The following is an 11,785-nucleotide window of genomic DNA, read 5'->3' on the forward strand; positions in this document are numbered from 1 at the left end:
ATCCTAATTGGGAAGATGAGAAGGACCAGCCCAGTAACTAGGCAAGGCCAGTCACCAGACAAGGCTTCTTTCATTTGCTGGTCCCAGAGAGGAGAATACTGGGTGTCTGGCTGATCAGTCAGTGGGACTGCATTAGTATTACATCAGCCTTGGAGCACATTACATAACAGAAAGTGTGGAAAAAGGTTTCTGGCAGTGGCGTCAGGAAATCTATCTTACCAAAGCAATGGAAGAAAGAGGGGGAGGGAAGTAGTAGAGAGGGAAGGAGGAAGAAGGGAAAGAGGAAAAAGAAAGAGAAGATATAGATGGGAGAAGGAAGATGGAAGGGAAGAAGGAGAAAAAGAGGAGGCGGGACAGTGAGATGGAGAAAGGGAGAAAATAGAAATGGGGGAATGAGGAGTGAGAGAAAGGGAAGAAGAAAAGGGATGGTTAGAGAAGGGACTGAGAAAAGGAAGATAAAGAGAATGGAGGAATAGAGGAGAAGAAGATAAGAGGGATAGATAGAAGGGAAAGAGTGAGGAGGAGATAAAGATGGAGAGAGCAGGAGAAGAAAGTGGAGGAAACATCAGTGGAGAAGAGAAAGGTGGGAGAAGGGAAGAGGAAGAATGGAAAAGGGAAGAAGGGAGAGAAGTCAGAGGAGCTGTGTTTACAATTGTTGACAGTGTAAAGTTTTCGTGGATCAGGCAGAATGGTGAGATAATTTAAAGCAGAGAGATAGAATCAAGCCCACTGGAAGTCCATCCAGTGTAGAGTTTGCATGGATCAGGCAGAATAGTGAGATAATTTAGAACAGGGAGATAGAATCAGGCCTATCGGAAGTCCATCCCTTAGGGATTTTCCTGGATTCTTGCCCCAAACTATCTCACTATTTCTGGAAAAAAAACAACAACCTGCATTTAGTTTAGGCATTGATGATCTGTTGGCAATGAGACTGCTCTTGAGTCCACCCCTGGAAGATACTCTGTTTCTGATATGCAGCCCCACACTGGGGCTGTTAGCTCCCTTCCAGCATCTTAAAAACAACATATCAAGGAGTCCTAAAAATGCTTGTCCTCCACTTATATTTTTCTCCTTGTGTGAATGATTTACTTTTTTTTTTTACTTTTATGATTCCAGTAGACTTGGGATGGAAAATGCCATCCGCATCCAGAGAGAGAACTATGGAAGCTGAATACAGAGCGAAGCATAGTATTTTCATTTTTTGTTTGTTTTTCTTTCCCTTTTAGTCTGATTTTTCTTTCACAACATGACATATTTAATGTCTATCAGTTACTTGCTGTCTTGGGAAGGGAGAAAAATTTGGAACACAAAGTCTTATAAAAACGAAAGCTGATAACTATCTTTACATGTACATTGAAAATAAAATACTATTGAAAAATTAAAAAAAAAACTGAAAATAAAATACTATTGAAAAATTAAAAAAACTATCTTTTCATTTTTATTGATATCCAAAATGACATAATCATTTATGAAAATATGCCTTCCCAAACTCTACTCAGTAAGCCATTCCTTATAAAACAGAATTAAAAAAAAATACAAAAAGAGCAGTTTAGCCCAGTTAACTGAACTCATGGTCTTCCACCTCTGCAAAGAAGGTAGGGAAGCACAATTTCTCATCTCTTCTCTGGCTTGCCCCCACTTTTAAAACCTGGGGCTTGGCTGTTAGCCCTCTTCCCCTCTATACTTCTTTCTTCATTCTCAATACACTCTAGCCTGGGATAATGAGCAATCTCTCAGCACAACCCTGCTGTGTACTCTTAAAATCAAAGAAAATCAGCATTGGGAGGGACCTGAGAGAGAGATCATCACCTAGACCAGCTCAAGTTCAGAGAAGAAAAGTAATTGCCCAGAGGTCACCCAGTAAGTGAGTAAGTGGCAGAGCCAGGATTAGACGCCAAGCCTCTTGGATCCATTTATTTTCATTATTTATTTATTTATTTTTTTGCAACCGGCTATTTCAAGCCAACTTCTTTGATCTTGTCAACCCTGGTTTTAAGGTTGGACTGAATCCAGCTCTAATCTCTGTCTAGAGATTGACTTGTTAGAAATCAGCTAGGTACTTTGGACTCCTTGGTATATGTGTGATGTTCCCATCATGTACATATATATGTCTTGCAAATCCTTGCGTATTTCATAAGCTATTTTAGAGGGAAAAGTTTTTCTGACTATACTTAAAAGCTATATTGCACAATCTAGCCTTGGTTTGGTCCTTATATATTTGGTTTCTGTATTTTTCTTTTCTTTTTATTTTTTTTTAAATGGAGAGAACACATTTTATTGATGTGCTGTATTTTGTTCTTATATTACAAATATTTATAGATTACCCAGAGTCTGTGAGAGATCTCTTGTAATAAAATAAAACAGTTAAATAAAAACTAATACAATGACTTTATCTGAAAATACCTGCAGCATTCCACATGTGTAGCATCCCTCACCTCTCTATTGAAAAAAAAAATCTATTACAAATATTTACAGATTACCCAGTGTCTGTGAGAGATCTCTTGTAACAAAATAAAACAATTAAATAAATTAAATAAATAAAAACTAATACAATGACTTTATCTGAAAATACCTACAATATTCCACATGTGTAGCATCTCCCACCTTTCTATTGAAAAAAAATATCTATTTTCTCTCCTTTCTACTCCTTGATCCATTAAAAAAAGAAAAGCATATTTCTTGATACAAATGTGCAAATCAAGCAAAAACAAATTCCTTCAATAACTGTATACTAACTGTATTATATAAATATATAGATATACACATACAAACACATTATATCTGATTTTGCACCCTAAATCCATCACCTCTCCATCATAGATACCATGCTTCATCATTGGTCCTTTGGAATCATGAATGGTTTTAATTCTTACAGCTTTCCAAGTTATCTGTATTATTGTTATTGTATTCGATTGTTCTATTCGTTTCATTCTTTACAAATCTTTTGATGTCTTTTTGATATCACAGTTATATGCTACAACTTTGTCATTCATCTCCCTAATTTCCAGTTGTTTTCTTTGACAAAAAAGAGCTGCTATAAATATTTTTGGTACATACAGGACCTCTTCCTTTAATCTCCTTTGGACAAAGACATTAGCAGTGATGTAGCTGGGTCATAGGGTATGCACTTTTGGTATATAATTTCAAATTCTTTCTAGAATGATTGTACCCATTCACAAATCTACAAGGCTCATCACCGTGACTGGCTTCCCCACAGCTTCCCCAACATTTATCATTTTCCCTTTTTGTTACCTTTGCCACTCTGGTGAGAGTAGGTAGTTGAATCATTTTTAATTTATATTTCTGTAATTAATACTAGATGAGTAGTGATTTGCCTCTGGTATATAATTGTGTATATAAATCTCACGTCCATAACTAAATCAGAGGAAGGTGAAGTCGGAGTTTAAATCCCAGCTCACAGTACTGAGGGTGTGACCTTGGGCCAATGACTTAACCACTCTGATGCTTGGTTTACTCATCTTTATGTAGCATTTCTTAGCTACTCTCAAATTCAGACTGACTAGGGTGATAACTATTTAACCCAGAGTGAGCCCTAACCTAAAGCATTACTCTATCACTGAGTATGTCAAAGACACAAATCCGATAGCTAATCACTTAATTAAAACACGAAACGCCATCTCTTTCAGGGAGGGTAATGAAATGGTAAAACATTTTCACTGCTCATTCACAAGAGGTTCAAATCTCTTACACCATGAGGAAAGTCAAAATCTAATTCTCCTTTAAACCTCTTAGACTTAGCACATCAGAAGGACACAATCACTTTGCAACTTACAGTCTAAGTAGTGGAAGCTTGTAATGTAGCTCATTCTGCTTTTTGGAGTCTTTCCCAGCAATCCCTCTGGGGAGACTGTAGCCATCATCGTAGTCCAGACAGGATGCGTGTGTTCAGGATGGCATCACTATCTCCCCATGTAGTCATCTTCTCTGTCTCTGACTCTCTTTCTCACTCTCTCCCTCCCCCCCTCTCTTTCCTTTTCTCTCTCTCCCTCTCTTTCCCTTTCTCTCTTATCTCTCTCTCTGTCTCTGTCTCTCATTTCATCTCTCTGTCTCTGACTCTTAGCTGTCTCTGATTCTCATCTGTCTCTGTCTCTCTCTAGTCTGTGTCTCTGTCTCTCGTTTCATCTCTCTCTGTCTGCTCTGTCTCTCTGTCTCTGACTCTTGTCTGTCTCTGTCTCTGTTTCTCTCTCTGTCTCTCTCTCTGTCTCTCTCTCTCTCTCTGTCTCTCTCTCTCGTCTGTCTGTCTGACTCTCATTTCGTCTTTCTCTGTCTCGCCTCTCTATCTGTCTCTGTCTTGCTGTTGGTTCTCACAATCCTGATTTTCTTATTTTGATTTCCAAGTTAAGCTCTGTCACACTACTCAGCTTAGGTTCCCTCCATTTCTTCTCTTCATGTGCTTGCCATATCTCTTCTCCTTCCAAGTATCCTCCACCTCACACATCCGGAACATCCAACACAATGCACTCCCCACCCTTCTGGAAGTTCTATGTTCTGGAGCTTTCTCTAATGAATAGGTGCTATCTCACCTTACAGCTCTGAGTCACTAGTATTCCTGGAGAACTACCATTAAGGACAAAGTCATTCTGCCCATATTATATTCTCCTCCCATGCTGGTCAAAATAGAATTTAAAAAATTACAATGCCTGCAAATTACAATGGGTGTTCAGGTACATCTGTACGAAAATAGGAACATTTAATAATCGGCACAAAACACAATCACATACAATTATCTCAGGTACATGATATGCATTTAGGCACACGGTATATAAAGCTATGTAACATGTGGGGGGATCAAATACATAGGTCACATACCAGAAGAAACAATATATTTGGAGTCAAGTCATAGTGATCTTGGACAAGTCAACTGTTTTTTCTAGGTCTCAGTTTCCTCCTCTGTAAAATCTTGGCATTGGCCACTCTGACTTTGGGTTCTTTCAAAGGTTTCCTAGATTTAGAGATAGAAGGAATCTTAGACAGACAGCTAGGTGACATAGTGGATAGATTGCTGGATTTAAATTTGGCCCCAGACACTTCCTAGCCGTGTGACTCTGGACAAGTCACTTAACCCTTTATGTCTGTTTCCTTATCTGTAAAATGAGCTGGAGAAGGAAATGGCAATTCTCTTTTTCCTCCTTCTCCTCCTTCTTCTCCTTCTTTTCCTACTTCTCCTTCACTGGGTTCAGTCTTGGGGGACCTGAACACTTAAAAGATCAGGCCAGGGATGAGTTCTTTGCTCTGCTAGTGGCAATCCTCTCTGATGCAGCAGAAACTTTCCCTGTTGCTGGTCAGCTCACGTGACAAACCTAAGACTTTTATGTGAGATACATATGGAGTAGATAGACGGTAATATGGGAGCGAGGTCTTAGTTCTTGGGAATTGGGGGTCCCAGAAAAGGCCTTCTGCAAAGGCTGATGTTTAATTTGGCTCTTCAAGGAAAGCAAGGATGATACAAGTGGTCAGGTAGGAGGGCAGCGCAAAGCCTTGGAGTTGGGAATAGACATGTATAATGTATGATGAACAATAAATAGGTCAGTGCAATTGGATCATAGAGGGCAGTGATGTGAAGAGCTTTAGGCACAAGCCAAACAGAGGAGCTGCTCTTCTCCTCTCAGGGATCAGTGCCTGGCATATGTAATCAGTTGATAGATGGAGATAAATAGTAAGATTGGTTTATGGAGTTGGGGTGGGTCAGACCTGTGTGCTGGGAAAATCATAGCATTATCATAGGATCACAGCTTGCGATCACCTCCTCCAAGGCCCTCCTTTTACAGGTAAGGAAACTGAGGCAGAAAGCTGAGTCACTCAAGATCATGTGGGTAGTAATAGCAGATGTAGAATCCACCCTCATGCATTGTAACTTTAAAGCTTTGTGAGACAGCAGAGCTACTGTATTCAGTGGGACTCTCCCAGGGACCTAGAACTGGGTACAGAGGTTGAGATCTAGAACTGGGTACAGAGGTTGAGACCTAGAACTAGGTACAGAGGTTGCATGTGAGGCTGTGGTAAGTTAGAGGAAGATATGGATGATTCATATATGATCTAGATAGATCTAGATGGATAACAATAAAAATATATATGGATCTGTAATGTTATAGTGAGATTTCTGCAGATCTATGGGGCTATGTCTCTCTCCCTTCCCTCTCTTCTGGATAGAGGAACTCCTCTCTCTGGAAATGACTTCTCCCCCTCCCCCTCAAAGCCCCATGCAATCTGTGTTCAGTTCTACGCTCCCTGGCAGGGTCCCCTTGAAGCAGCTCTACTATCTCACAACATGGAACAGCTAATGCACCCTAAAAATTTTCCTTTAGACAAAGAGTCACATTAGGTGGCACAGTGAATAGAGAGCCGGACTTGGAGGCAGGAAGACCTGAGTTCAAATCCTGCTTTAGATATCTACCAGCTGTGTATCTTGGGAAAGATACTTAACCATTATCACCCTCAGTTTCCACATCCATAAAATGTTTCTTTTCTCAAGTTTCTTTGAGGAACAATTAAGATACCATTTGCAAAGCACTTTGCAAACTTTAAAGTATTTATTTAAATGTTAGTGTTATCGCATGTAAAGAAGGAATAATTGAATTATCTACTTCCCAGGTAGCTTTCCAGGGAAGAAGGTGATTATTAAGCCTCTTAAAGCCTGATAGAAATATGAGTTAGTTCTGTGTGCTCTTGGCCATATCTCTTGTAAAGCCCAGCCCAGGGCCGATTTCATGCTGCCATGCTCAAGAAGCAGTTATTGATGAGCTTCCTTAAGGCCATTGTTATAAGTTGGCAGATGTGGGGTTGGAGGTAGAGGATGAGGGCATTGAGGTCACAAGATGCCATCAGGGTCAAGGGAAGGTATGGAGGAAAGAACTCTGAAGAGACCAGCGTTCAAACCCCTCTTGTTTCACTTGGGTAAATCAGTTTGGACTTCAATTTCCTCATCTGTAAAATGAGAGAGTTGCACTAGACGCCCCTAGGTCCCTTCCAGCCCAAATCAAAGATCTTAAGGGAATGGTGAAGGAAGGTTAGGAGATGGAGAGAAGGAATATCAGGGCTGGTGTGAAAGGAAAGGAACCTGGGGCTAGAGGTTAGATGCCAAATTAATTTACCTAAAGTACATTGCCACTCACTAGCTCAAGGATCTTCCATATTACTCCCATGATAAAATAAAGATCTTTATAGCAGTTGAAAACTTCACAATTTGTCTCTGGCTTGTTCTTGTTCTCTCTTAATCCTCCAAAAGGGGCTTTGCACTTCCAGGATGCACTTCTTTCCCAGCTCTTCTCTGAGTCCTAAATGTGTCTCAAGGTTTAGAGCAAATGGGCATCTCAAACTCAATGTCTTTTCTGATCTATCCAGTTGTTGGGGCTCCCCCTCCCCCTCCAAGTTACCTTGTATTTACCTATAGTAGCCGGGGCAACCCATCAATGTGGATCACTATAAAAACTACCCTTTTTTGGGGGTCAGTAGTTTCGTACCCACTCAAAACCATAGTTTTTTTTACCAGCCGACCAGAGAGGACAAAGAGATTTAATCAAACAACATACAGTAAATAAGGTGATAAGAAAATATCTCCTCTCTGCACACACGAGACACTCTTTTCTCCCAAAGGTTACCACATTGGGAAAAGGTACATACACACACAGAACATGTGTGACTAAGGGAATATGTAGGGAGGACACAGGTATGATAGGGGTCCCTTTATTCACATTATTGACAATTTCAAATTAAAAATTCACATTTCCTTATTCCTGTCTTCATTTCTCACCTGGTTGTACTACTTTGAGACTTCTTTGATTTTTCCATCATGCCTCTGGAGCTTTCCTCCTTATTTTTTGTAAGTTATCATTAGATTGTAAGCTCCTAGAGGGAAGAACTAGCTTTCTTTCTTCTTCTTCTTTTTTTTTTTTTGCATTTATTTCTCTAGCATTTAGCATTGTGCCTAGCATCTAGCAGGTGCTTAATAAATGTTTGTTGACTGTCATCTCAGAAACCCTTCTGTTCAGAATATATACATGGAAGACAGATATATGTAGGGAAAAACATGCTGCAGTTGTATGTGGGGTCAGTGCAACCAGCAGCTCCGATGCTATAGAATTGCTGTTATTCTCTAGTGATGTCATTGCATTGGTCTTTCTTGCTAGCTTCTCAGAATTTCATTAACCATTTTGCATTAAGTATTACGATATCATCTTCTTTACTGGTTGCCGAGCTGCTCTCTCTTGTCATCTTCTGGGCCCAGCTCTTCAGGACCTTTTGCTAGATTGACTTCTCCCCTCTACTCAGGTTTAATGGTTAGAAAGTCGCTCTCTGACGAGGATATGTTGAAACTTTTTTGTTGTTGTTGTTTTAGTGTATATCTCTGAGATGAGATATCCCCCCAAAAGAATGAGCCCAGGCTAAGATTAATTCTATTTTCCCTTGTTCCTTACTGGTTCCTGACAGCTATCTGACTTAAGGTTGGAAAAATCCCTTATAATTCTGTTTAATATCTGAATGTGAGACTACTTGTAACTTACCCCTCTCCAAAACCCATGGAATGAAAAAGCCCATTTTGACTGTTGGCATGTAAATAAATTTAGGCAAAAAGAGATGGCAAGATGAAGCACTTGGACACTTCCTTCATCAGGCATAAATTTACCTCTTTTATTTAGCTTTACTCACCTCAGAAAGGGAAATCTCTTTAAAGTGCATGTTAGAGACCTCAGTAGGCTTGTTGAGTCCTGGGGGTTTATTTTTTATTCTTGTCTCTATCTTCCTACCAACTATGTGTCAGGGCACATAAAATGAGCTTAAGATGTGTTTGTTGCATTAGGATTGGAGAAGGGGAAGGGGTATGGGTGTGGGTAGGAATGGGAGAAAAGCAGATGCACTATGGCGGGGTGTGTGGGGATGTGGGGGTGTGGGGAAGATGTTGGGGGGAAAGCATAGAGGAGTAGAAGGGAAATGTGAATTTATTCTTGGAGGCCGTGACTAATTCCTGATCCATCCATATCTTTCCCAGGGCTTTCTCCTTACTCCTCGAAGGGCCTGAGTAACACCCCTGTCTTTTGGTTGCCTCCAGAAGAAGAGGATGGGGGCCTTGAAGGCCTGGAAGAATTCTATCCTGAGGAACCAGTATGTGTTCCCAAGAAGAAGAAATCCAAGAAACTCAAGGAGAACAAGACATCTAAAGTGAAACGGAGAAAGAAAGAGGTACAAATATGGTCTTTTGGTTGGGCTTGAGAAAGGCTTGGAGCCGGGGACCAGGGACATAGATGCTGGCAGATCCAGGAAGGCTCGTCTCTGTGTCTGTATCTATATTTTTATCTAAATGATTAGTTATATTAGTGGGAAGGTAAGCTAATTAAAGTTGAAAGCACAGCAGATTAGGAGGCTGGAGAAGATGCTGTGTGATCCTGGAAGACTGGGGTCTCATTTCAGTCATAGACCTTGGGCCTTGAGAAGTCTCATCCAACCGCTCATTTTACAGATGAGGAAACTGATAATTATCACAGGCAGAATTTGAACTCAGCTCCTTTGATTCCAAAGCTAGGACTTTATCATTGAACCAGGCTGAGCTAGTGTATTTAAAATATTAAGAGAAAAAAATAGCTGCTATTATATATAGTCCCTAAGTCTGTGGAGCGTGTTGAACACTGTCCTGTCTTGATCATTAATACTATGTTTAGTCTAGGTGCCCTATATTAGGAGGAAGGACTGTGATAGTCTGGAGACTCTTAGAATGATGGAAGAGGAAGGATTAGGCATGTTCTTTCTTAAGTCCCAACTAAAATCCCTTCTTTTTCTGGAAACATTTCCCCTTCCTCCTAATTCCAGTGCCTTCCCTCTGTTTATTATTTTTCCTGTATCTAGCTTGCTTTGTATATATGTTTGCACGTTGTCTCCCACATTAGATCGTAAGCTCCATGAGGGCAGGGACTATCCTTTGCCTCTTTTTTCCATCTCCAACATTTAGCTCTGGAGGAAAAAGTGAAGCTGGTGGCTTTGCACAATCTGCTTTCACTTAAATCCAATCACCTTCCCTTTGTCTTTCTTTGAGAACAAAGAACAAGGACCAATGCTTCCTGGCACATAGTAGGTGCTTAATGAATGTTTATTGATCAGTTTTGGGAGAAGTATTGGAATGATGGTGTGCCAGTTGCCCACATGTAGATTTTAGCTTGATAAAGGGGTGGATGGGTGAAAGACCTTTCCCTTAAGGACTTGTGTAGGAACTGGATGCCCATTTATTGGGGATGTTGGTAAGAAAAATTCTGACTGAGCCACAGGTTGACCATCCTGGCCTCTGAATGTAGGAGATAGAAGGATGGCCAGATGTGGAAGTCAGGAAGCTTGCTTCTGAATCCCAGATTCTGGAACCTAGCCTATGCTGGCCAGCCACAGTGCCATCTTCACATCAAGACCCAGCCCCACTCCATCCATTCCCTCATCTGCAGGCTCGGTTGTGAACCCTTGTCCGGGAAGGTCTGCACAACGCTGTACCGCAGTGCAGTAACTGCGGATGCCTCCTCCCCCGCTGTCCCCCAGGGAAGACTATAAGTCTCCCCAACACATATTTTAACCTCAAGTGTTCCCTAGGCAGCTCTTTCTATTGGGAGCCAGAAGGTCCTTCTATATTTATGTTCCCTCCTCGTCCCCGCCCCATTCACCCTTCTATCTCAAACAGTCCCGGAACCCCACTGGCTCTCCTCAAGGAGGCAGAGCTTGATGATTATTGAATCCGGGTCCGAATTCTGAACAAATGAAGGAAAAGAGCATTTATTAATTGCTTCCTATGGGTCAAGCACCATGCTAAGCACAAGGCACATAATCCTTGCCCTTGAGAAGTCCGTGCTCTAATTAGGAGGGACAAAACATGTAAAAAATAGTAGCTGCAGGGCAGATGGAAATGCCTTCAAGTCCTGAGGGTGCTGCAGTGGGAGGGTGGCAAGGGATGGAAGGCTTCATGTTCCCCAAGTAGTTAAGATGGGGGGCTACTGTAGGGCTTCTCTGGCAGGGTACATGGGAAGGTTCTTCTCTGGAGTGAATTTGTTGATTTAAAACCCTGGGAATTGTTAAACAGTAAGAGAAAAAGGGGCTAGAAGACCCCAACTACTGAATATAGATTTGGGGCCAGAGACTGGGGGAAGTCAAAGCGGGTAGAGTTCTCTCTCCATTCACCCCTAAGCCCCTGCCAAATTCTAAATAGAATTTAGAATCGAAAGGAACCTTAGGCAACATCTAGCCCCCATCATCCCCCTCTTTTTATAGACAGAGAAACGCAGATCCATAGACTTGTTCACAGTCACAGCCTCCAATGGCAGAGGAAGGTGCTGGGCGGTGACTCACCCAGATGGGAATAGTTTGCTTACAGTTTTGGAAAGAGGCTGCGTTGGAGGCCCGAAGACCCAGATTCAAATTCTGCCTCTTTAGTTACTCCCTGTGTGAGCCTGGTCAAGTCTCCGGTGCTCAGAGAGAAGCACACGGCACCCTCCTCCAGAAAACTCTGCTGATGAGACCATCCAGGGCAAAGCCTGACTTTACAGCTAGGAAACCGAGGCTAAACCCAGAAAAGGTGGTGCGTGCAGTCAGCCCGTCCTCCAGAGCGTCCTCTGCCAGTCTCTCTCCTCACTCTCAACCTCTTCCCAACCCACCCACCCTCACCTAACCCCCCCCCCCCATCTGAGCACTGACCTCACCGGGCTAATCAGGATATAGAAGGAGATCCCGATGCTGAGCTCTGTTCCAACTTCAGTGTCCTTCCTTTCCATGTCCCCTGGCTCGGTCCTCGTCATCAGCC

The 11,785-nt window shown here is 41.8% G+C and overlaps 1 protein-coding gene across 14 annotated transcripts in view; it reads left to right on the forward strand.

Annotated features, from left to right (window-relative positions):
• The window catches only part of CHD5 (chromodomain helicase DNA binding protein 5), a 144,894-nt gene that overhangs the window by 27,884 nt on the left and 105,225 nt on the right, over nucleotides 1–11,785 (forward strand). For all 14 annotated transcript variants that reach the window (XR_012488593.1, XM_074306423.1, XM_074306432.1 and 11 more), the window contains exon 2: nucleotides 9,008–9,198. Coding sequence is in view for 13 of the 14 variants with exons in the window: in XM_074306423.1 (XP_074162524.1) it covers nucleotides 9,008–9,198 (191 nt within the window). In the remaining variant the exon portion in view is untranslated. The remainder of the gene's footprint in view (nucleotides 1–9,007; nucleotides 9,199–11,785) is intronic.

Source organism: Sminthopsis crassicaudata, chromosome 3, assembly GCF_048593235.1.
Source record: "Sminthopsis crassicaudata isolate SCR6 chromosome 3, ASM4859323v1, whole genome shotgun sequence".
Lineage (NCBI taxonomy): Eukaryota > Metazoa > Chordata > Mammalia > Dasyuromorphia > Dasyuridae > Sminthopsis > Sminthopsis crassicaudata.